The 27011-nt window shown below is 40.7% G+C and overlaps 1 protein-coding gene across 1 annotated transcript in view; it reads left to right on the forward strand.

The window, feature by feature from the left end:
* Positions 1-27011, forward strand: part of fmn2.L (formin 2 L homeolog) — a 98762-nt gene that overhangs the window by 52254 nt on the left and 19497 nt on the right. Inside the window, exons 12-15 of the mRNA XM_018263128.2 lie at positions 3445-3588; positions 16023-16082; positions 16771-16891; positions 21985-22077. Coding sequence (XP_018118617.1) covers positions 3445-3588; positions 16023-16082; positions 16771-16891; positions 21985-22077 — 418 coding nt within the window. The remainder of the gene's footprint in view (positions 1-3444; positions 3589-16022; positions 16083-16770; positions 16892-21984; positions 22078-27011) is intronic.

The following is a 27011-nucleotide window of genomic DNA, read 5'->3' on the forward strand; positions in this document are numbered from 1 at the left end:
TTCTGTGGATGCAGACAGAGTACCATGACCTGATTATGATCTTACTTTGTGGAAAAACAAGTACAGGATCACGCCTGTTTTTACTACAAGTAAAGAGTGAAGGCATGCATGCAAAACTGCCTTTAAGCTCCTTCATTATACAGATATGGGACCTTTTGTCCAGTATGCTCGAGACCTGTTTTCCAGAATGCTCGGGACCTGACATTTTCAGGAAAAGGGATCTTTCTGTTATATGGATCTCCATACAATAATTCTGCTTAAAATTAATTCAAACATTAAATAAACCAAGCTAGTATTGTTTGCCTCTAATAAGGAATAAGTATATCTTCTTGGGATAAAGTAAAAGGTACTGTTATTACAAAGGAAAAGGAAATCATGTTTAAAACTTTGTGTTGAGATGCGAGATGGTCTTCCAGTAATTAGAAGCTTTCTGGATAACAGGTTTCCAGAAAATGGATCCTATTCCTGTATCACAAGGTCAGTTCCTAAGAAAAGTCCCCAGTTTCTGTAAACTATAGTCTGAAATTTCTCCAAAAAGCCCCCCTTAGAGAAACTTTCCACAGACAAACATAACTTACATCTCTGGATAAATGCTGTAGGCGAACCTGTGTTTTCTTGTTTAATCTTTGTTTCTGGTAATTAATGTTTAATCGATTAATATAAAACAAATATATAGAAGGTACTGAGTTTACCATACACCTTTGTTTAAAAATACTCACACTAATTTACATTATAAAGGAGAACTATCATTAAAACATATATTTAATACAACTTCACCCCAACATACAGTTAGGTCCAAAAATATTTGGACAGAGACAACATTTTTCTAATTTTGGTCCCCTACATTACCATAACGAATTTTAAATGAAACAACTCAGATGCATTTGAACAGCAGACTTTCAGCTTTAACTCAGTGGGTTGAACAAAAAGATTGCATAAAAATGTGAAGAACTAAAGCCTTTTTTAAACACAATCACTTCATTCCAGGGGTTCAAAAGTAATTGCACAATTGACTCAAAGGCTATTTCATGGGCAGGTGTGGGTAATTCCTTCATTATGAATGAAGCACATAAAAGCCCTGGAGTTGATTTGAGGGGGGTACTTGTGGAAGATTTAGCTGTGAACAGACAACATGCGGTCAAAGGAGCTCTCCATGCAGTTGAAACAAGCCATCTTTAAGCTGCAAAAAGAGAGAGAACCCATCCAAGAAATTGCTACATTATTAGAAGTGGCAAAATCTACAGTTTTGTACATCCAGAGAAAGAAAGAAAGCACTGGTGAACTTAGCAATGAAAAAAGACCTGGAAGTCCACAGAAGACAACAGTGGCGGATGATCGCAGAATCATTTCCTTGGTGAAGAGAACCCCTTCACAACAGCCAAACAAGTGAACAACACTCTCAAGGAGGTAGGCATATCGATATCCAAGTCTACTATAAAGAGAAGACTGCATGAAAGTAAATACAGAGTGTGCACTGCATGGTGCAAAACACTCATAAGCATAAAGAATAGAAAGTATAGATTGGACTTTGTTAAAAAAAAATCTAAAAAAATCTAAAAACCAGCACAGTTCTGGAAAAACATTCCAAGCTCAACCTCTACCAGAATGATGACAAGAAAAAAGTATGGCGTGGAACAGCTCATGATCCAAAGCATACCACATCATTTATAAAACATGGCGGAGGCAGTGTGATGGCTTGGGCGTGCATGGCTGCCAGTGGCACTGGGACACTAGTGTTTTATCGATGATAGAGTGATTTGTCTAAGTTGGAAAACTGGGCAGCAAACTGGAAAATTAGGTGGTTCAATGTTGATAAATGCAAGGTTATGCACTTTGGCAAAAATAATATAAATGCAAGTTATACACTAAATGGCAGTGTGTTGGGAGTTTCCTTAAATGAGAAGGATCTAGGGGTTAAGTTGTCTAATTCTGGTCAGTGTCATTCTGTGGCTACTAAAGCAAATAAAGTTCTGTCTTGCATAAAAAAGGCATTAACTCAAGTGATGAAAACATAATTATGCCTCTTTATAGGTCCCTGGTGAGGCCTCATCTGGAGTATGCAGTGCAGTTTTGGACTCCAGTCCTTAAGAGGGGATATAAATGAGCTGGAGAGAGTGCAGAGATGTGCAACTAAAATGGTTAGAGGGACGGAAGACTTAAATTATGACGGTAGACTGTCAAGGTTGGGGTTGTTTTCTCTGGAAAAAAGGCGCTTGCGAGGAGACATGAATACACTTTAGAAGTACATTAGATGACACTATAGACAAATCGCAGGGGACCTTTTTACCCATAAAGTGGATCACCGTACCAGAGGCCACCCCTTTAGACTAGAAGATAAGAAATTTCATTTGAAGCAACATAGGTGGTTCTTCACAGTCAGGACAAGTGAGGTTGTGGAATGCACTGCAGGTTGATGTTGTGATGGCTGATTCAGTTAATGCCTTTAAGATTGGCTTGGATGATTTTTTTGGACAGACATTATATCAAAGGCTATTGTGATACTAAATTCTATAGTTAATATAGGTATGGGTATATATAATTTATGTGAAAGTATAGAGGGGTGTGTGTTTGGATGCTGGGCTTTCATTTGGAGGGGTTGAACTTGATGGACTTTGTCTTTTTTCAACCCGATTTAACTATGTAACTAAATAACTATGTGACACAAGACAGAAGCAGCCGATTTAATTCTGAGGTGTTTAGAGACATACTTTCTGCTCAAATCAAGCTAAATGCAGTCAAATTGATTGGGAGGCGTTTCATAATACAGATGGACAATTACCCAAAACCTACAGCCAAAGCAACCCAGGAGTTTATTAAAACAAAGAAGTGGAATATTCTTGAATGGCTAAGTCAGTCATGTGATCTGAACCGAAATGAGCATGCATTCCATTTGTTGAAGACTAAACTTCAGACAGAAAGACCCATTAACAGTCAGCAACTGAAAGCTGCTGTGGTAAAGGCCTGGAAGAGCATTAAAAAGGAGGAAACCAATAATCTGGTGATGTTCAAGACTTCAGGCTGTCATTGCCAGCAAAGGGTTTTCAACCAAGTATTAGAAATTAACATTTTATTTTAATTTGTGCAATTACTTTTGAGCCCCTGAAATGAAGTGATTGTTAAAAAAAAAAAAATTCTTTAGTTCCTCACATATTTATGCAATCTTTTTGTTCAACCCACTGAATTGAACCTGAAAATCTGCGGTTCAACGGCATCTGATTTGTTTCATTTAAAATTCGTTGTGGTAATGTACAGAACCAAAATTAGAAAAAAGTTGTCTGTCCAAATATTTATGGACCTAATTGTATGTGGCACATGTCTAGAGTTTGAAGTCTACAAGGATTTGTAAATTAAACTGCTAGATATCTCTGCAAAACACAGAGCTCCAGTGTTTGCATATTCCTATTGTAAGAATGGTAACAAAATGCTTGGTGTTTTTATTTGAAGAACTTATGGGAGGGTCCAGTTCTACAAGTTTTGGGGCTGGTTCTTGCCTTTGGAAACTATATGAATGGAGGAAACCGAACTCGTGGACAAGCTGATGGCTTTGCATTAGATATTCTACCAAAGCTGAAAGATGTTAAAAGCAATGTGAGTATTTTGTGCAAGAGGAATATTTATTCATGAAATAATACATATTGTGTCTGTTCAGTTGGTTAGAAGAAGGGCAAAAAGGTAAAAAAATTCCATCAACTATCTGATGCAGTCCTTGGTCGCGGGAAAAATCAAACCTGTCCGACACCCCCATATGGGCAGACAAGCTGCTTTAATCTGCCTGTGTATGACCGCCTTAACTGCTAATTGTTTAAAATAAAAAACCCTATTGGAAGCCTCCACCAAATTGTCTCAGAGGGGGGGGAAATCCTTTCTTACTCCAATAGGGTATATGGCCTTCTTGATCCATAAACCAAAATAAACTATATCAGGCAAGAGAACTTAGAGGTCAGGAATATAATTTTATAGTCATTTTAATCATCAGTTAGCACAAGATGTTGATGCTTTTTAAGACCATACATTCATACCAGTTACTGCCACCAACTGGTAGGATTTACCTAGAGTGTCCAATAGATAATCCATGTATAGCCACAGATTGGCTAGCATACTGCAGTCCTTGATGTTATTGTTCCTCCAAGTTGCACAGATCCAGCAGGGCTGATGGTTCCATAAAAGTCCACAGACATTAATGGGAGGAATGTTGATCTCTGGGCATCCATCCATAAAAGATTATGGTTAGTTTGCTTAGGGTGAATTAAAGCTCCAATAATGGGTTAGACCCATGGTGCCAAGTAGTTCTTCGTCCAGTTGCTCCCAAAAAACTACCCAGTCCCTCACAACCCCCTTGGAGTATACTATTGACTTCCCTAACTGCTCCCCTCAAAAATGAGGATTAGAACAATGGTTTTCTAATTATTCTGGGCGCTATGGGGGAAACAACAAACAGACAGGATGTGACAGGAAATTCACAATAGGGAATAAGGCTCCCATATTAAAAGATGTCGAATTCAGCAGACAACCTTTTTCCCCAACCTTTTTTTACTCGTGAGCCACATTTAAATGTAAAAAAGAGTTGGAGAGCAACACAAGCATGAAAAAGTCCATGGGGATGTCAAATAAGGGCTGTGATTGGCTGTTTGTTAGCCCCTATGTGGACTTGCAGCCTACAGGAGGCTCTGTTTGGCAGTAAATCTGATTTTTATGCCTCCAAGCCTGGAATTCAAAACTAAACACCTTCTTTGATGCCACTCGGAGCAATGTCCAAGGGGTTGGTGAGCAACATGTTGCTCACAAGCTACTGGTTGGGGATGATCACTGCTCTAAGGTATGGGATGCCGTTTGTCCCAAATACATTCTGTATACAAAACTATCACTAGTACAGAGAATGAATGTCTATTATGGTATATAAGTATTTGTGACCATATACACAGATAAAAATATTTACAAAAGACTTAGTCTATTAAAGAAACAGTATCTGCTTTGTGCACAAAAGTATGTCATTATATTGCAAACTCCATTCTGAGTGACCCACTGGCTGTTGGTGTTCAGCAGCACAGTCTTATTTCAAACATCTGAATTCTCTGTAAAAAAAAAAAAAAAAAAAAACCATACTGTTTTTCTAATTCTATTATTGTATTATATGCAACTGGAGTTAGGGTTGCCTTTTAGCCCAGTGGAGATCAGGCAGGGACGGTGCTGTGAAGCGGAGGGGGTGGGAGCAGGTTGTGACGTGGGGCTATGATGCGTCGATCAGCCATTGGCAGATTGTTGTGTCAATCATAGGGAATTCTGCACGGTTTTCCTAATCTGGAAAACCAGGCAGGCAGTTTTGACCTGAGCAGCCCCTAAAATTAACCCTACCTGGATTGCCGCTGGGTAAGGAGCTATCCAGATTTGGCAGTATTAACCCTTTGCCTGCTAAGCACGTATGCCGAACATTCTGGCAGGCAAGGGCTTTAACTGCCAAGCATGTACCTAGTAAGTTCTGGCAGAAATCGGTGCTGATCTCTGCATCAGCGGCTTAAGCCGCCTCTGCAGAGACTTGGCAGTGGTGACAGCCCCCTGGGCAACGAGGCTTGGGGGGCTGTCATGTACTTCCTGCTTGCCGAGACTCTGCATACATGCTGCTCCAGGACTACAGGGTTTTTTTATTTTTTCATTTTACCAATTTGTGGGGTTTTTTTACCACTAAAAACTGTTTATTTTGGCAGTATGATTTTAGCCACTAATTATGCTGTTGGATCAGTTATTTTGTTATTTCATTGATTTACACAATTTTTGTGGTTTTATTGCTATTTTGTCCCTGCATTATTTTTCCTTATGTATCTTAAGTATAGTTTTGCTGTTTGGTAAAAAAAGATACATTTTACTTAGTTTGATCTGTCAGAATATGTACTTTCCATACATGGTTTTCTGTGGGTTTGGTGGTCTTAAAACACATAATGCACAGTCAGGTACTGTTTTCAGCAGAGTTGGCTAAAAAAAAAAAGCATGTTTTTCATTTGGTGTCTGTACATACCACATGCTTTGGTAAATCTATACATATTGGGCATCAAACTGTATACCTCTGATGTCCATATTTTGGGTAATTTTTCTTTGTACATAAAACATTGTGTGAGATAAAGTGTCACGGTCGACACCCTAAATTCAGAACCAATGCTAAGCACCCTGTTCTCGGCTCTTGCTTCCGCCTTTAACAGTCACCTTTCACCTCCGGAGGAGCCCTCGCTAATCGGATGCCGCCAGGTCTTAAGAGAGGTACAAAAGCGAGGGGTTCTGAACGAGCAAAGGGGCACGACAGTAAAGCAAAGTCTTTTGGGCAGACGGTCATGGTACAAGTCGTAGACAGAAAGTGTAGTCAGATCAGGCCGGGTCAGTACAAACGGAGTCAGGCAGGCAAGGGTCAAACCAGGAGATCAATCAGAAAGGGATACAGATACAGCGAGTCGGTTAACAGGCAGGGGTTAGGGTTCAGAAGTCAGGATCGTCAATAGCAGGCAGGGGTCACAACAGAGTATCAAATCACAGAAATACAGAAGCTTAGATAGTACAGAGGCACCAGGAACTCACAATGTGGAAACCTATAAGGGGCAGTGAGAAAATTTAATTTGGCCCTTTAAATACTTAAAACTTTTGCGCCATTCGCCAATAAATAGAGGAGAGCCGCGTGTGCCCTAGTTACGGGCACATACAGGGGAAACAAGACGGCGAGGCAGGCTCTCCGCCGCACTACTTGACCACCAGGGTGAGTGGCCCTTACATTACCCCCCCCTCGAGGAGGGGCCACCGGACCCCCAGGTTTCTGGTTCCTGAGACGATCAGCCCTAACATCACAAACAGGAACCCAAGAATTCTCCTCAGGGCCGTAACCCTTCCAATGAACAAGATATTGCATCTTACCCCGCACAAGGCGAGAGTCAAGGCGTTCTTGGACTACAAATTTAGGCTGACCTTCTACCAACACTGGGGGAGGAAAGGACTGTTGGTGCACCTGTGTGGCTGGCTTTAACAGAGAGACATGAAAAGAATTAGAGATCTTAAAATTATCAGGAAGTTTGAGACGAACAGAAGAAGAATTATTTCAGTAATGGGATATGGACCAATAAACATGGGCACCAACTTGAGTGAGGAAACCTTAAGTTTGATGTTTCTTGTGGGTAGCCATACTGAGTCTCCTACCTGATATTTGGGTGCCTCTCTACGAGACCTATCAGCTGCCCTCTTTTCAGCGGCCGTAGCTGCAGAAAGAGAGTCATGCATCCCAGGACCAGATCTTGGCAAATTGTTTAACAGAAGAATTGACAGATGGTACAGAGGATAATGAACCAGAAAAAGAAAATGCTGTGAGATGTAAACCATTAACAATAAAAAATGGAGATTGACCAGTAGAAGCATGAGTTGCATTATTGTAAGCAAATTTTGCCCATGGTAATAGTTCAGCTCATGAAGATTGGTTGTCAGACACATAACACCTTAAGAATTGTTCAAGGGATTGATTAACCCTTTCAGTTTGACCATTGGTTTGAGGGTGGTATGCGGTAGAAAATGACAAATCAATCCCAACCAAAGAGCAGAATGCTCGCCAAAATGTAGAAACAAACTGTACCCCTCTATCAGAAACAATATTGACCGGAAAACCATGTAACTTGAAAATATTAGAAATAAATAATTCAGCCAAAGTCTTAGCAGATGGGAGGTGTGGGAGGGGAATGAAATGATTCATTTTGCTGAACCTATCCACTACCATCTAAATCACTTTTCCCTTGAGATGAAGGGAGATCAACAATAAAATCCATAGACAGATGGAACCAGGGTCTGTCAGGAATAGGTTATCACTGTGACAGGTTCCTAGAAGACTTTGACCTCTGACACAGGGCAAGAATTAACAAAATTTTTGATATCTTGTTTAAAAGAAGGCCACCACACATTGCGAGACAATAGACACAGTCTAAGAAATACCAGGATGTCCCGCCATTTTTAAATTATGAGCCTCACCCAGAACCTGTTCCCTTAAGTCCTCCGGTACAGGTTAGGTTCAGACAGGTTAGATTCAAAACTCCTAGAGACTGCATCTGCCTTAGTGTTTTTGGAACCAGGCCTGTATGTGAGGGAGAAATTAAATTGGGTAAAAAATAAAGCCCATCTAGCCTGCCTAGGATTCAACCGCTTAGCAGACTCGATGTACAACAGGTGTTTGTGGTCAGTAAAGACCGTTATGGTATGTTTAGCCCCCTCCAACAAGCCATTCCTCAAAGACCCATTTGATAGCCAACAATTCTCTATTTCCAATGTCATAATTGGCCTCGGCAGGAGAAAATTTCCTAGAGAAGAATGCACAAGGATGCACCTTGTTGGTTATTGGATGCCTTTGAGAAAGGACCGCCCCTGCCCAACCTCTTAGGCATCTATCTCAAAAATAAAGGGAAGAGTGGTATCAGGGTGACGGAGAATTCAAAAAGCTTAAATAGCCTCGGGAGGCCACATACTTGGATCTGCACCCTTTTTGGTTAGATCCGTGATTGGAGACACCACCAAAGACAAAGTTTTTGCAAAACTTAGCAAAACCTAAGAACCTTTGGGTTGCACATAAAGAAAGAGGCTGAGCTCAATCCAGTATAGCCTTAACCTTCCCAGGATCCATTTCTAGACCCTTACCGGAGATATTGAACCCCAAAAATTGAACAGCAGAAACCTCAAAGATGCATTTCTCAAGCTTCGCAAATAAATTATTCTTCCTTAACCTGACATGGACATGAACATGGACATGTTTTTGATGGTCACTCAAGTTAGAGGAAAAAATTAGAATATCGTCAAGATATCCTACTACAAATAACCCGAGCAGGTCCCGGAAGAGGTCGTTGACAAATTCCTGGTACACTGCGGGGGCGTTGCAAAGACCGAAAGGCATAACTAAATATTCGTAGTGGCCATCCCTGGTGTTAAAGGGCGTTTTCCACTTATCTCCTTCCCTGATACGAATGAGGTTATACGTACCTCTTAAGGTCAAGTTTGGAATAGATAGTAGCATTCTTGACCTGATCAAATAGTTCAAAAATCAGTGGAAGGGGATAGCGTTTTTTTTATGGTAATTTTAAGGCCCCTATAATCGATACATGGGCGAAGACCTCCATCCTTCTTGCCCCCGAAAAATAACTCAGCACCAGCAGGGGAACTAGAGGGCCTAATAAAACCTCTTTCAAGGTTTTCTTTGATGTATTCTTTCATTGCTTAGGCTTTGGGCAAAGAAAGAGGATAAGTTCTCCCTCTAGGGGGAGTAGACTCAGGAATGAGGTCAATTGGGCAGTCATAATGCCTATGTGGGGGTAAATTTTCTGCTGCTTTTTTGGAAAACACGTCAGAGAAATCAGCATAAGCCGCGGGTAAACCCTCTAGGGATATGACTGCCACCAATTGAGGAACAATTATGCAAGAGCCCTTACATTTTTGACCCCATTGAAGAATTTCCCCAGTTACCCAATCAATAGGTGGGTTATGTACCCGTAACCAAGGTAAACCTAAAATTAGAGAAGAACCCTCAATAAAATAGAAGGATAACTCCTTAGAGTGCAAGTTGTTAGTGCGCATGGACAAGACCGTAGTCTTTTTGGTTACCAAACCTGACCCCAAAGGTGTTTTGTCGATGGCTAAGATTCTCATGGGAGGACTTAAAGGAGTTAGAGGAATATTAAAACTTACTGTGAAGGCAGCATCCAAAAAATTCCCTGCCGCCCCAGAAACCACAAAAGCAGAAACCTTAAATTAACAGGTACCATGATCCTAGAGGAAAATTGGGGAGAGGAAACTTCTCAACCCAGATGGAGCTCCCCTCCTCCATTTAGGCTTTGAAGTTTCCCAGCCTCTTAGGACACTGGTTAAGAAAATTACCCTTTTCCCCACAGTAAATACACAGACCCTGAGACCTCCTGTGAGCCTTTTTCTCAGGAGTTAGATGAGTTATGCCCAATTGCATGGGTTCCTCCTGAGATAGAGGCACAGAGGGGTTAGATGGCTTAACATTAGCAAACCCAGTAGGAAAGGAAGTACCCTTCTCACCCCTTCTCTCCCTCTGTCTTCTATCTACTTGGATGGCAAGAGACATTAGATCATCCAAATTAGTAGATAGAGTAGTTTACTAAGCTGTCCTTGACAGTATCAGAGAGCCCTATCAGGAATTGGCTATAATGTTCCAACCAGTTTCTACAGCCCACCGGCGGAACTCAGTGCAATACACCTCTGTATCCCGTTTCCCCTGGCATAATTTATGAATCACAGTATCAGCAGATGATGCACAATCCGGGTCATCGTAAAGTATCGCTATGGTGTTAAAGAAGGTTTCAAGGGAAAAACGGGCAGGGTCAGAGGAGGATAATCGTAGGGCCCAAATTTGAGGGTCACCCTGTAATAGGGTCATTACAAACCTCACTTTTTTCCTCCCCAGTAGTAAAGGAGTGAGGGAAAAAACTCGGGTATAGTTTGCATGCCTCCTGAAAGACAAAAAATTTGGTTCTATCCCCACTAAATTTTTCAGGAAAAGAAATTTTGGGTTCATGGGGGTTTATGAATATTACGCATCACGGCATGAGAACCCACTTGGACGGCAACAGGAGAAGAAACTACTGGACTTGGCGTCTGTTGCTTAGTGTCCAGTCTGCAAGTTAGGTTATGAAAGCCTTGCATCAGATAATCTTGCTTTCACTCTTGGTCCTCCATGCGCTGTAGCAGAGTAGTGATGAGCGCTTCAGTGGTAGAAGAAACCTATAACGGGCAGTGAGAAAATGTAATTTGGTGCCATTGTGCGCTGGCGTCAATACATGAGCCAATAAATACAGGAGAGGCGCGCCGCATTACAGGCGCATACAGGGGAAACGATGGCGAGGCGGACGTCCCCACTGATGGCACGGCAGGTGTCCCCGCCGCACCAATGGATCACCAGGGTGAGTGGCCCTTACATAAACTGCAACATTTTTAGGCGATTTTCAGAAATGTTGTAAAAACCTCTATGTTTAGAAAAACTTTGCAGTTTGGTGGTTTGAAGTAGAAAGACCTAATTAACCATTTTTGATTTGTCAGAATATGTATTTTCCAAAAATATATGGTTTAGTATTTGTACTGTAGTATAGGGTCAGCAGGTAGAAAATGAAAATTCACCACACAAAGGAAGAGGCCCAGGTGCACTGCCCTGAGTCCTCAGCATGGGGAGCAGACAAGCCAAAAAAACTTTGGAGCAGGCACTCAATGAAGGCAAACTTCCACCAGGCAGATAAATTCAAAGTGAAGAGTTAATTGTGTCCACAGCCTTATGCATTTCGTGTCATAAACACATAATCATAGGCTATCTTTTCAGAGTCATACTTCAAATATTTAAACAAAATTACACCAATCAAAACATTGCACCAGTTAGAACAAAACAACCAATCAAGAAACTTTACCGAGGTGCACCAATCACTATTAAGTAGGTAATCCTATACATCAAGCTGTTCAACTGACTCCTGGAAAATCATATTTAGGGTGTTTTACATTGGTACCCAGTGATGTGTGGCAGATATGCTGTAGTTTGGAAGCTTTGAGTTAATTTTTCAAAAAATTCACCAATTTCTGTAAAAAATTATAACTTTAGGAAAGCATTGCAACTTAGTATTTTGCCATACATAGATATATTTACCTATATTTTTGATTTGCCAGAATCTACTCTTTCTAATAATGCGTAGTTTTCTAGGGTAAACTTACTGTTAGTGGAGTGTTTGGCCTTGAAATCTGAAGTATGCCATTTGTGGAGCAGTGCTTTTGCAATTTGCTAGTGTACTGCCTGGAGATTTTGATCCATACATGTGAGAAATTTCCATAAAACTATATATATTTGGCATTGGCGATTCAGGAGCCATAGAACTTTCCAAATTGGCTGTGTTCTCTTAATTAAATTAGAAGCGTATATATTTTTACAAAAGTGTAATTACACCAAAATTCTAACATATTTTGAAAGCTCAGGTTGTCCTGAAAAAAAAAAAACAATAAATCTTTATCCTGGGTAAACTAAAAGACCCCCATCAGGAAAGGCTCTTAAAGTGAAAGAGTACAAAAAGTCTATAAACTGCTTGGCAATAGATGTTCGCACTTAGGACAAAACGGCTGGCAGGGAAAGGGTTAATTATACAATGTCCCTTATTACCAAATGACAAACTACACAAATGGATGGCACTTCTGAAGAAAGGCATTTGCCAGCAGTTGGCTACAATAAACCGAACGCGTTTCGGGAGTGGCTCCCTTAATCATAGTCAACTTCACACAGCTGTTCTTTTATACAAGCAGTTCTATCGACCCCTAATGGGCTTTTTGTAAAATGCTCAATTTATTCAAAATATTTAAAAAATATTTTGTTAATTAAAAGGTTAAAAACATTGTTTCTTCTCTGAAAAATGTACCCTCTTGGGGAAAAAAAACAAACAGACCTGAATATTATCTTTGTTTAAGGCTGAATAGAGAAATAAGCTATTTGTAATGTATTGTAATGTTATCCTCCACTTTTTGAATTATCGATATTCTTAATCAATCTTTTAAAATATATACATTTTATATGTATAATTAGCATAGTGCCAAATTTTTCTGAGTGATGAGATGGGGTAATGGTGGTGGAGGGAAGGAGGAAAGGGGGGGGGTTTAGAGGGAAAGAAAATTGGGATGTGCATAGATGGTTATACTCCTATGTCCGTATTATTATATGCATGTGTTTCCAAATACGTGCATCTCCAGGTTTCATTTCTACTATCTCAAGTGCAGTTAGTATAAGTAACTGATTTCATGTCTAAAGTTTAGACCACTTGGTATCCTAGTTTTAGGATCCAGAATGCCTCTCTAAAATTTAGTTTATGGATCTCCTCCTCTGATGGGAACCTTCACCTGTTCTATTACTTTGACTTTTAAATCCTTAAAGGAACAGTAACGTCAAAAAATAAGTGTTTTAAAGTAATGAAAATATAATGCAGTGTTGCCCTGCACTGGTAAAATTGCTGTGTTTGCTTAAGAAACATTACTATTGTTTATATAAATAAGCTGCTGTGTAGCAATGGGGGCAGCCATTCAAAGGAGAAAAGGCTCAGATTACACAGCAGGTCTGTCTAATGGTGTTATCTATTATCCATTAGTTAACCTGTGCCATATAGCCGTTTTTCAATTTCTGCCATTGCTACACAGCAGCTTGTTTATATGAACTATAGTAGTGTTTCTGAAGCAAACAGATCAGGTTTACTGGTATTACTGTTCCTTTAATGCAATTTGGGGAACATATTGTAAAGTGTTTACCCACAGGGGTTGTTTCTTCCTTATTTGTGCTGGTTCTAATGTGTTCCCTTATTCTATCTTTCAAGCTCCGAGTTGTACTCAGTGGTGTAACTACCGGGGGAGCAGGGGGTGTGATTTGGCCAGGGCCCGTACCCCTCTCGTTACGATGCTGGTTGTACGGCCCACATACTGTTTCCTACAATGTCCGCATTCCAATAAATATACTAAATTTTTTGTATTGCAGTTATAGAAGCCTCTGTTCTGGAAGGATTGCCCAGTGACATTAGATTTGAATTCAGTGCATGTGGAGATTACTTTGCAAGTCTTACATACTGTGGCCCCACACCTATACAACGTCCCTTATCACCAAGGTTACACATTCTACTACTGTCGCTGTCGACTTTAGGCAATAGATATGTTTTATTAACTACACACCACAGCCAGGGGGAGATGTGCCTGCCACAATTGCATCCAATGTGCCACAATTGCAAAATTACAATTCTGGGTGTTGTAATTTCTGATATGTGGTATACGTATAACATGTGCACAGTTGTGCTCTCTGCATTAGTGTTATGTTCCCCCCCTTTGATCTGCTCTGATTGATCTGCTCTGATTGATCTGCTCTGATTGATCTGCTCTGATTGATCTGCTCTGATTCAATAAAGTTAAGCATAGGGCAGTTAAGTGGTACAGCATCATAAGACCCCTGTTAGTTAAAAATGTATGTAAAGCGCTGTGTAGCTTTCTGCTTTTGTATAAATAAATTATCCCTCTAAAATTGCCCCTGCATAAATGACCCCTTTTGTTTGCAAACAGTATTAAGGAGTGACTGAATTGTATTGCTACACCAATTACTGTATGTAGTAGTTTAACTATAGCTAAGCGTATTATTAAGAGACTGCTAAAAGATAACTGGTGCAAGATTATAGGTAGGAGGAAGCATTGGAGCCTAACAATCATATACAAAGCTTTTTACTGGCTTTGAGAGTTTGTCAGACATTAGTGAGGGGGTATTATATCATAATGTTGGGTTATATTGCAAGATTAGTGTGATAAACTGCTTGGCTAACGATGGGTTAAATAATTCTGCTGTGTTAGTTCAGGTAAAGCAGACAGACAAGCACAGTAACTGGTACATTATGTTACAACATGGCAGGTAGGTCTGGCTGCTTCATGCTCTCAGCTTAGATAGGAAGAGGGAATCAGAAACAGGAATATGAATCATAAGACAATGGCAAAACAGCAGGGATGCCCTTAACCAAAATGCCCACACTAGCAGGTTACTACAATAAGAATAGCCATATCACCTAAAATGATCATATTTATGCTTTGTATGCTTTTCTTTCTCTAGAATCATTCAGTGCAGCATTATATTTCTCAGCCATTTGTAAGAACTTGCAGTTAAGAAGCTGTAGTGTTTAATAGCAGCCCTTTTAGGAAATAATTGTTCTTTGCATGTTTATTACTATGCAGCACAGGGGACATTAGAGGGCACCCTCTATAGCAGGCCAGATAGTATCCTATGCATTACGGACGATGCAGCCATGCAGAGCTGGCAACGTTTCATCTTGTTTGTTATAGGGCAATAAGCTTTGTTCTTGTTGGTTCAGTAAAGTGACTGATGGTATTGTTTCACAGAATTTATCTGTTTTGTGAAATTGAGTTTTCATTTTGTTGATTGAATGAATCCTGTACTATAAAATCTTGCTTTCTGTCACAAACATTGATTTTGTCATTAAAATCTAGCTTGGCATGCGCTAGTTACACCGTTATATATTCTGTCCACGTTTTATTACATAATTCATTATGTAAGTAACTTTACTCATAACCCATAACTTTACTACATGGATGTTATACATTTCTGAGACAGATTCCTTGTTAAAGTGTACAGAATGACGTTTGTAATATAATGACATCCTTTTGTGCACTAACCGGATTTTGTTCATATTCTTTAATAGAAATATGTCTGTGACCATCGGCACCCCATACTAAGGCCTATAACAAGATTACTACCCAAATGACAGTAAAATGTAATCCTTTATAGCTTGTAACACATGGCACTGAATCACCTACATGAAATAGTTATACTGAGAATACAATATACTAGAAATTACAAACAAGCCCATGACAACCAGTGCCTGGATCAGCTTTGTACTAAGATTTAATTTCTGTATCTTTAACAGCTTGTACCCGTGCATTGAACTCCTCTAAATATAGAATGAACATGATGAGAAAAAGAGCAAAATCCCCACTAGTCCCGCCCATCTGTTCTATTTCCTTTCGCCTCCTTTTAATGGCAATATTAACTTTTAGCTGAAACCAACACAAAATATGGTCTCCTTTTAGGGTAAAATTCCACAACTTCACAGCTTCACCCTTTATGCAAATGCAGCCTCCTTTTTTCTAATCTGAATTGATGCACCCTTTGTATCAAATGTAGGATCAAGTGCTCAAAGTATCTTGTGTAATAACTACTGTATTAAATTCCGATGAATTACTAATAAATGTTATGAATTATTTTATCATATTTTTCTACTGTGATCTACAGTTTGGAGGGGGTACAGAAGTTCTGCAATCCCTGAAAATCTGCTGTAAAAGAAAGTAGCTGGATCATTATACACAAAACAATTTTCCTGTTGTGTTAAAAATAAGATTTTAGAAATAGCAGAAAAGTTCTATAGGGCATGCAAAGGCTAACTTATGTATCCCATATGTTCTTTTTTAACCAAGTGTAAACATTTTTATTCCTTTTATAGGATAACAGCAGGAACCTTCTTTCTTACATTGTGTCATACTACTTACGCCACTTTGATGAGGTAATTTTCTCTTATAGTAATTTTGTGAATATGCCAAATTTTTTTACATGTAATGCTGCAATAAACTGAGTACCACTATTGTTATGCTTGAGCTCAGGGGCGATCCTGGCCCCTCCGCCGCCTGAGGCAGCAGCAATTGCTGCTGCCCCCCCCTCCCCCGGAAATACGCTCTTAAAGTACCAGGAGCAGCATTTTTGCCGCTCCTGGTACCTAGTGGGGCGCTGCCGTCTGAGGCGACAGCCTCAACTCGCCTCATTGGTGAAGCACCCCTGCTTGAGCTGTAGGTTAGTGAATAGGCTGCATATGTTAATGTCAGTCACCCCTGCCATTATAAACCCTATTTGGTCAGGGTGTACTCATAAATGGTTTAAGCCTATATTTTTGCAATAGCAGTTAATAAGCTTTTTTAGTCTGTAAGAAGAGCTCTTGTAGCTCTTTCCCTTTTTTGGGCATAATAGATATGTACGATCGAGAACATAGATTCAAGTATAAAGCCCCTGTCTGCTACTTTATTAAACAATATGGTTAAGTGGCAAGAATATCAGAGTTAAGTGTTGTTTGTAGAATCCATCCAGGAGACCTTCTGTGCTAGTGGTCTGCTTACAGGGAGTGACAAAATATCATACTCAAGTTTATTTATTTGTTTAATTATACTCAATACCAATCTACTGTATATTCTGTCTTTTAGAATGCTGGTAAAGAAGAGTGTCTCTTCACTCTCCCAGAACCTCAAGATCTATTTCAAGCCTCCCAGATGAAGTTTGAAGATTTTCAGAAGGATCTGCGAAAAACAAGAAAAGATTTTCAAGGTAAATTCAGTGGAAAATATCTCAACTTACATTGACTGGATATATGTGAACATAATTATCAATTCTTATTAAAAAATCAGAAATACTGGTGTGGGATCCGCTATCTGGAAACCAGTTATCCAGAAAGCTCAGAATTACGGAAATGCTGTCTCCCAAAGACTCCATTATATTCAAATAATCCAAAATGTTAAAAATTATTTTTTTCTCTGTAATAATAAAACGGTACCTTGTACTTGATACACACCAAGATATAATTAATACTAATCGGAAGCAAAACCCGCCTAGTGGATTTATTTAATGTTTAAATGATTTTCTAGAAGACGTAAAGGGATCCTGTCATCGGAAAACATGTTTTTTTCCAAAACGCATCAGTTAATAGTGCTACTCCAGCAGACTTCTGAACTGAAATCCATTTTTCAAAAGAGCAAACAGATTTTTTTATATTCAATTTTGAAATCTGACATGGGGCTAGACATTTTGTCAATTTCCCAGCTGCCCCTGGTCATGTGACTTGTGCTCTGATAACTGCCTATACTGCGCCTGGTTGGATTAGCCCGGCACTGCAGCTAACCCTGAATTTCACAACTGCCTGAAATGCCTGATTGACTTCAATCTCTACAGTCCACCCTCATGGAGATGACAGCATCCATTGATAAACTGACTACATTGCAGAGGTCATAGCAGTTACAAGACATGCATGGTAGATCCCCTGTCAAAGCCTCTACCTCTATGGTAGCTAACCCCCCTTCACCAGACCCAACTGACCAGCAATACCTGATAGTGACTGGGAAGATGAAGATGACTTCTCTTCCTCTCCTATTGAAGCTACTCGACATCACAGGCAGAGGCCATGAATGCATTAATCGCAGACCTGCTACAGTACCTGGGCATCCAGGAAGAGCAAAAGGAACTAAAAACCATTGACAAACTATCCAGCTCCATGCAAAGGAAACAGATGTTTCCAGTGCATGAAATGATCACAGAGTCCATTATGATGGAATGGAAACAACCAGACAAACGGCGTTCCAAAGACAAGCAGTTTGATAACCTATACCCAATATAGCAGGTACAGTGAGACAAGTGGGACACCACCCCCAAAGTAGATGCGCCAGTAGCTCACTTTGCAAAATTAACCACCATTCCCTAGAGGATGGAACTTCATATAAGAACCCGATGGACAGGCTGAGAATCTACTTAAAAACATATTCTCCTGTGCTACTTCTACCTTCAAACCGACTATAGCATCGACCTGCATCTCGAGAACACTAGTGCTATGGCTGGAAGTAGCCCTCACAACTCCGCATTCAATATACATTCTCATCTCACTAAAGTGCTTCATGCAGTCCATTTTCCATGTGATGCAACCATGGACGTTTTACATTTGGCAGCAAGATCATCTGCTCTAGCTATAGCTGCCCTGGTAGCATACATGCAACAGCAAGATGTCTTCATACTTCTGTAAATGGACGACCTCCTTATTCACTCACTGTCCTATCCCACCCCCCTCAGCAACACCAAAAGGTGTACCCAGATCCTAACTGAGCATGGCTGGAAGATCAGCATCACAAAGAACTCGTTATTCCCTCCCAGTCAATAGTGTTTCTAGGGGTGCAGTTCAGTTCAAGCACCTATAAGTTTTGCTTGACACCAGACAAACCAGCCAAAATCCATGGAGCCACAAGGCACGCAGCCACTTGCAACTACATATCAATCAAGGCTGCATGCATCTTCTAGGCATAATGTCCTCATCCATAGAGGTACTACAGTTTGCACAGTTTCACATGCGCCCTCGACAGCTAGCATTCCTTCGGAAATGGCTCAGGGTGCACCGCAGACTGGACGCTTGGATTACTTTATTTCAACAGACAAAAAAGTCCCTGAGGTGGTTGATCCAACACAACAACCTCAAAAGAGGAAAGATTTGCTCCATCTCAAAATGGCTGCTAATCGCTACTTATCAAACTCAGGGAGATTTATATAGCCCTATGATGCTGGTCTCCACTATTTCGCAACCATCCAGTAAAGATTGTCGGACAATGCCACGGCCGTGGCATATATCAATCATCATGGGGGCACACGAAGCAGATCAGTATGGGCAGAGGTCAGCTGAATCCTCAGCTGGATGGAACACAAGTCTGGCCGACTTTCAGCAGTATACATCCCAGGCCAATTAAACTGGGAAGTAGACTTTCTCAGCTGACACTTCCTAGACACGTATTTCAGCAGATCACCAGGAGGTGGGGGACCCCACAGATAGAGCTCATGGCACCAAGTTTTCCAGTATTGCTTCAGGTCAAGGGATCCGCAATCGCTGATGGTGGAAGTGAGGACTTCTCCCTGGCACTTCAACCTGGTTTATCTGTTTCCCTCCATACCAATTATACACCCTGTTCTCTGCAGACTTCAGCTCTTTCGAACGACAGCCATTGTGATAACACCCTATTGGTACAGAAGACCATGGTTCTTGGACCTCCAGTACCTATCTATAGACTCTCTGTGGCGTCTACCCCTCAGTGAGGATCTGCTAACCCAGGACCAGCACAAACATCCAGACCTCAAGAGGCTCTCCCTCATGGCGTGGCTGTTGAGAGCGCCATCTGGTTACACAAGGGATTCTCCGTGAGTAACAAGCACACTCCTGTGTGCCTGCAAAGCTGGCACTTCAATATCCTACTATCGCATCTGACACACTTTTATGACTTTGTATAAAACCAGGACTATAAACCATTCCATATACCCCTGCTGTTGGCATTCCTACAAGACGGGCTGGATAAGGGTCTAGGAGTCCATTCCATCAAGGTTCAAATATCAGCCCTTTTGATTCTACTACAACAACAGCTGGCCTTACACCAGGACGTCAGAACGTTCATACAAGCTGCAACACACATCAGACCAGGAAAAGTTGTGCTCACCACTAATTTTTAAAATCATTAGGCGGGGGTGCAATTCTCCGTGAGTAACAAGCACACTCCTGCGTGCCTGAAAAGCTGGCACTTCAATATCCTACTATCGCATCTGACACACTTTCATGACTTTGTATAAAACCAGGACTATAAACCATTCCAGATACCCCTGCTGTTGGCATTCCTACAAGACGGGCTGGATAAGAGTCTAGGAGTCCATTCCATCAAGGTTCAAATATCAGCCCTTTTGATTCTACTACAACAACAGCTGGCCTTACACCAGGACGTCAGAACGTTCATACAAGCTGCAACACACATCAGACGAGGAAAAGTTGTGCTCACCACTAATTTTTAAAATCATTAGGCGGGGGTGCAATGAGGGTGTGACCACAAAATACATATAGACAAATACAAGAGGTCCTCTGCACTCAACCCATTATCAATATATTTAAGACAGAGACATTTTGTACATACTGCTACTGAAAAATGCCTTACCCGTTAAACAAAACAGGGATTGTTTGTCCATATATTGCAATATATTTAAGATGGCCAACTATGTCAGTCATCGCATATCTGGCCAGTCCTCTGCTTAATTTTCATCTGATTCATTAAGAATTCTATTGCTTGATTATACATTTTACAAAGGGACTAAGTTTTACCTGCAACTTACTTGCTGCTTTCAAAGTAAAACTCCCAAACTTGGCTGCCCTTTTATTAGACACCAGTGGGATCACCTGACTATAGCTGGGAAGGGTGGGAGCTACAACATGGAGCTGGTCACTGCTCCTGTATAACTATAACAAACAAGGGAAAGTTGTGCTCACCACTAATTTTTAAAATCATTAGGAGGGGGTGCAATGAGGATGTGACCACAAAATACATTCCCAGCTATAGTCAGATGATCCCAGCCAAGTTTGGGAGTTTTACTTTGAAAGCAGCAAGTAAGTTGCAGGTAAAACTTTGTAAAATGTATAATTAGGCAATTGAATTCTTAATGAATCAGATGAAAATTGAGCATAGGACTGGCCAGATATGGGATGACTTTGAGGTAGTTGGCCAGCTTAAATATATTGCAATATATGGACAAACAATCCTGTTTTGTTTAAAGGGTAAGGCATTTTTCAGTAGCAGTATGCACAAAATGTCTCTGTCTTAAATATATTGATAATGGGTTGAGTGCAGAGGACCTCTTGTATTTGTCTACACATCAAACCAGCCTTCTGTCATCCCCTTCTGCCTTGGGACCTCAATTTCATCCTCCAAGTTCTGCAGACACCACAATTTTAACTCCTAGATACCATTGACCTGCACCTACTGACATGGAAGGTGGCCTTCTTGGAGGCAATATCCTTGGCCATGAGGGTCTCAGAGATTGGGTCTCTGGGATACAAAGCCCCATTTTGTATCTTCCACAAGGACAAGGTTGTCTAGAGGATGTAAAGCAGCCACATGGTCATGGCTGCACACCTTTTCAAAGTTTTACCAGTTCCAGGTTTTCGCTTCAGTGGACGCTTCATTTGGCCGAAAGGTGCTACAAGCCGCAATACACTAGTTTCTCAACTGCCATGTTAGTGTTCTCCTTATATTCCCTCCCTTCATTCTGCTCTGGGACCTACCCTGCTGTCCTGTGCTGCCTAGGGATGATCTGAGAAAACGGGATTTGTTATACTCGCCGGTAAATCTCTTTCTCGGAGTCCCGTCACGGCAGCACATGGAGCCCCACCCTTCATTCTTAACTTCAATCTTCCTTCTTGGCTGTGCTAGTGAAAACTGATGGAGGAGGGGTCAAGGCTCTGAGAGGGAGGAACAGGAGGGCGTGTCCCGGCCCTCCTGTCACATTTTAAGCCATCCTGCCTCCTAAAAAGAACAGCGCATTAACCCTACTGTCCTGACTCAGAGAGAGGGAGTTACCAGTGAGTATAACAAATCCCGTTATTAAATTGCATTTAAGGTGTTTAGCAATAGCATTATACACTGCTCTACCTTGTTATAGAATCTCATTTCCACTATGCTGTAACTGTTCTTCCCAGGATAAAAAAAAAGCCCCCATGTTGCCGATATTTTGCAAACACGGCGCCAGGACAGGGGGAGGGCTCCGATCTGATTGGTTTATGTGGAAAGCAGGGGCACATTTTTTCCACCTATGATTTACAGTAGTGCTGTTTACTTAAACAAATATTTTTGTTTCAGCTTGCGAGACAGAAGCTGATAAAGTGTATAAGAAATCATTAGAAGAACATCTACAGCCTTTCAAGAATAACATGGAAGAGTTTATAAGTAAAGGTAAAATAAATTCTAAGCAACAGATTCACCATTTTGGCTGAAGATGCTGGGGAGGACAGTTTTGAACTGTCATGTATGGAGCAGGCTGACTCTCAGAGCATACCTCTGATGAAGTGCCAGAATGAGGCATGAAAAACGTCAGGTGACTAGACACGTGATAGTTTAGTTGAGGGCCTCAAGATCAGAGCCGGGCCAGGCGGCCTAGGCAACCTGGCCGGCCACGGCGCCGGCTTAGTGTGGGCTCAATCGCGCATGCGCGAATCTAAGCGCTAGAGCGCATGCGCAAATCTACACGCCAGAGCACATGCGCGAATCTATGCGCCGGCACGCATGCGTGAATCTACGTGCCAGCGTGCATGCGCAACCGCAGCTGAACAGAAATTAATAGCGGCAGCCAGGGAGACACAGGACCGGACATGGGGTAGGCGACAGAGCAGGTACGTGCCTGGCGCCCCCTCAGCTTTGCGCCCTAGGCACGTGCCTATTCTGCCTACCCCTAGTTCCGGCCCTGCTCAATATAGATACCTGTTAATGTTTTTAATGCAGACTTGGCAATAAAGTGTGGTTTGGTAAGGCTCCCTATCATCTCCTACTCCATTGACTCTCAGAGCACCCTGGGAGGCAGTGGCTCTAATACAGGTGGTGGGGCGAGTGCAAGGAAGGAAAGGAAGGTATTAGTTATAGGGGATTAAATTATAAGAAAGGTGGATAGGGTAATCTGCTGTAAGGACCTATGACTTTGGATCAGTGGATACGAAACACGTCAATGAATGGATGCATTTAATATATTGAAAATAAATACTTCTTTTAATTCAACGGGTGAATGGAGTGCTCGTCAAGCTCAATGATGATGTTGCAGCTGTTTTGGGGGAGAAGATGGCTAGAGGGGATTTTAAACTAGGTGTGGGCGGGGGAGGGTTCAGTAAAGGATTCTGTGAAAGACAGGTTAGCAGAGGTAGCAGGCAAAGGATGGGAGAATGGGGAGGAGAATTGGTTGGGGGTACTGTTAAGGATAGAGAGGACCACGGGTCATATGTTCAATATGGTACCAGTATTAAATGTATGTTTGCAAGTGCAAGGAGTCTGACTGGTAAAATGGGAAAGCTGGAGGTGCTGGTGCTTGAGGGAAAATTATGTGATTAGTGTGGCCGAAACATGGCTAAATAAGTCACATGACTAGGCAGTTAATATTGGCGGCTATACTTTGCTTCGGAGGGCAGAGGCAATAGAAAAGCAGGAGCGGTATGTCTGTTAGGCAGGATTTAAAAGCTAATATAAAGGAGGAGGTGATGTTAGAAAATGAGGGGGGCTGAAGTCTTATGGGTGAAGCTCTTCACCAATTGTAATAAGTCCAGCAAATTAATTGTAGGAGTATGTGCAAGTAATTAAACCCCTGAGTAATAGTGACCATAATGTTATAACATTTAATGTCTGGTGCAAAAAACAAATATACACTGGGGCAACAAAAACCATGAATTTCAGAAAAGCTCATTTTAGTGCTTGAGGGCTGCCATTCAGAACATAGATTGGGGCATTATGTTTTCAGTTAAAAACACAGAACAGAAATGGTTGTTATTTAAAACATTAAATCGTTACTGTTCTCAATTTATTTAAGGAATAAATGTAGAAGCACAAGAATCACCCTATGTGACTTAATATAGAAATAAAGAAGTTGATAGGAAAGAAAAGAGGCATTAAAAAGTACTGTAGGGAAAGAAGCTGCATTTAATATATAAAAACACTAATAAATGTTGTAAAACAGCAATCCGGAAGGGAAAGTAAATGAGGAGCGCATTGCACCTGAGGTTAAGACTAAACCCAAAAAGTTTTTCAGGTATATTAATAGTAAAAAAATGCGGGTTGAGAGTGTTTCTTTAAATAATGGTACCAGAATGGTTGTAACAGATACAGAAAAGGAAAAATTCATTTTTTTTCCAGATTTTGCCTAAGTGTTTGATACCGTGCCCCACAAAGTACTGCTTTCTAAACTAAGGTCTGTTGGGCTTAATGAAGTCGTTTGCACATAGATTGGAAACTGGCTACAGGATAAGGTACAGAGGGTGGTTATTAATGGTACATTCTCTACTTGGAGTAAGGTTCTTAGTGGGGTCCCTCAGGGCTCAGTACTGGGTCCACTTTTATTTAACATGTTCATTAATTACTTAGGGGAGGGTGTTGTAAATAATGTATCAGTGTTTGCAGATGACGCAAAACTATCCAGCCCAATTAACTACAGGATGCAGCATTCTTGCAACAGGATCTTTGCAAACTGGCAATCTGGGCGGCAAGTGGCAAATGAGATTTAATTTTGATAAATGCAAAGTTATGCACCTAAGATGTAAAAATATCCAAGCCACTTATACCCTTAATTGGACTGCACTTCGCAAATCCATAATGGAAAAGGACCTTGGAGTCCTTGTAGATAAACTTGCCTGTAGCAAGCAATGCCAGTCAGCAGCATCAAGGGCAAATAATGTCTTGAGCTGTATTTAAAGGGGCATTGATTCAGGGCAGGAAGGGGTCATTTTTCCCACTGTATAGAGCACTGTGTGTATAAATATAAAAGGGGGTCATATAATGATCTCTCTAATGCTTTATTTAACAGTAAGGCTTTCCAGCTGATGCAAGGTCACCCAACTCTGCTAAATTTCTGTCCTTTTACAAATGTTTCCACTTAATTTTAAGAAGTCAGGTTTGTGGAATGAAACCTTAGCAAAAACCAACTATACATTATTTGTCATTCCCAGATCCAATTACTGTACAATAAATAGTTTATAGCCACTGGCCAGAATACTTTGGAATGTTTTATAATGGACATATATTATTTGATCAATTTAAGCAAAAAGATGTAGTTTTCATATTGACAAGATATCAGTTAGTTCAGGGGTGTCCAAAAGGTAGATCGGGATCTACCGGTAGACCTTTTAACTGGTGATCAGTAGATCTCAAGACACTGTCAACAAACAGCTTGTCTATATTACCCTCCTATTTCATGCTTTTCATTCAGATATTTATTATGTTAAGGTTACATAAGAAATAGCTGTTTGTTAAATAATGCAATATACATTTTCTCATAAATCATATATAAATATTTTCCATGGAACAGAATGCTAAAAGTGCTTTTGTGGATATAGATCATAATGGAACAACATCACTAAAAGTAGACCTCGCATTAGTAAAGTATGGGCACTCCTGAGTTAGTTAGTAAGTTAGGTTGAAAAAAAGAAATATGTCCAAGTTCAACCTTTTAAGTCTATAAAACCTGCCTAACTGCTAGTTGATCCAGAGGAAGTCAAAAACCCCTTTGAAGACTCTCCAGTTTGCCTCAGAGGGGTAAAAAATCCTTCCTGACTACAAGATGGCAGGTGATAAGAACAGTCCCTGGGTCAGCTTGTACTATAAGCTATCTTTCATAACCCTGTATTCCCTCACTTGCTAAAAAGCCATTCAACCCTTTCTTAAAGCTATCTAATACATCACCCAGTATGACTGATATAGGTAGAGAATTCCACATCTTCACAGTGCTCACTGTAAAAATTATCTTCCAAATATTTAGACGACACCTCCTTTCTTCTGATTGGAAAGGATGCCCTACTGGTAACCTACTGGACCTACTGGCAAATAAAGCATTAGAGAGGTTATTGTACTATCCCCTTATATGTAGTTATCATATTCCCCCTTAGGTGCCTCTTCTCCAATAACCCCAACTTGGCCACTCTTTCCTCATAGCTAAGATTTTCCATACCGTTAATCCGCTTAGTTGCTCTTCTCTGGACCCTCTCTAATTCAATAATGTCCCGTTTGAGAGCTGGAGACCAAAACTGCATGGCATATTCTAGATGTGACTTTACCAGTGCTTTTTACACTGGAAGAATAACCCCCTCCTCCTGCAAATCTATGCCCCTTTTAATACAGCTCAAGACCTTGTTTTCCCTTGACTGGCATTGCTTGCTTTAGCCAAGTATATTATCTACAAGGACTCCAAGGTCCTTTTTCATTATAGACTTGCCTAGTACAGACCCATTAAAGGTATAAGTGGCTTGCATATTTTTACATCCCAGGTGCATTTTACCTTTATTTTACATTTATCATTATCTAATCTTATCTGCCACCTAGCCGCCCAGGTTGCCAGTTTGTCAAGATCCTGCTGCAAAGATGCCGCATCCTGGATAAAATTAATTAGGCTGCATAGTTTTGTATCATCTGCAAACACCGATACATTACTTGCAATACCCTCCACCAAGTCATTAATGAACAAATAAACAAAAGGGGATCCAACACAGATCTCTGGTCGAGCCCTCTAAGAACCTTACTCCAAGTAGAGAATTTACCATTAACAACTACCCTATGTACCCTATCCTGTAGCCAGTTTCCTATCCATGCTAACTAGGTCACATCTACTGCTCCCCCGCAGACCAGCATCTTACTTACCTCATCTTACTTACATCATAAAAAGCAGTCAAATTTGTCTGACATGACCTATCCTTTATAAAGTTATGCTGATCACTGTTCATAATGCCTTTCACTAGGACAACATTTTGAATGTGTTCCCTTAACAAGCCTTCAACTAATTTGCCCACAACAGATGTCAAATTTACAGGCCTATAATTGCCAGGCAGAGATTGAAAATCCTTTTTAAATATAGGAATGTCTTAAGCTTTCCTCCAATCCATAGGTACCATACCAGATGAAAACTAGTCCGAGAAAATAACAGAGGCCCGTCTAAAACTGAACTAAGCTCTTTTAGAACCCAAGGGTGAATTTCATCTGGCTTTATGAAACCTATCCTGAGTCAGCTACTGACTAGATTTAGCTGAGTCAACAATGCAGTTATGGGGTTTGTCTGGGAACTCAGAATCCTCTATTGTATACAATGAATAAAAGAACTGATTTAGCACATCTTTTTACTATTAATATACATAAAAAACTTTTTT

Source organism: Xenopus laevis, chromosome 5L (assembly GCF_017654675.1).
Source record: "Xenopus laevis strain J_2021 chromosome 5L, Xenopus_laevis_v10.1, whole genome shotgun sequence".
Lineage (NCBI taxonomy): Eukaryota > Metazoa > Chordata > Amphibia > Anura > Pipidae > Xenopus > Xenopus laevis.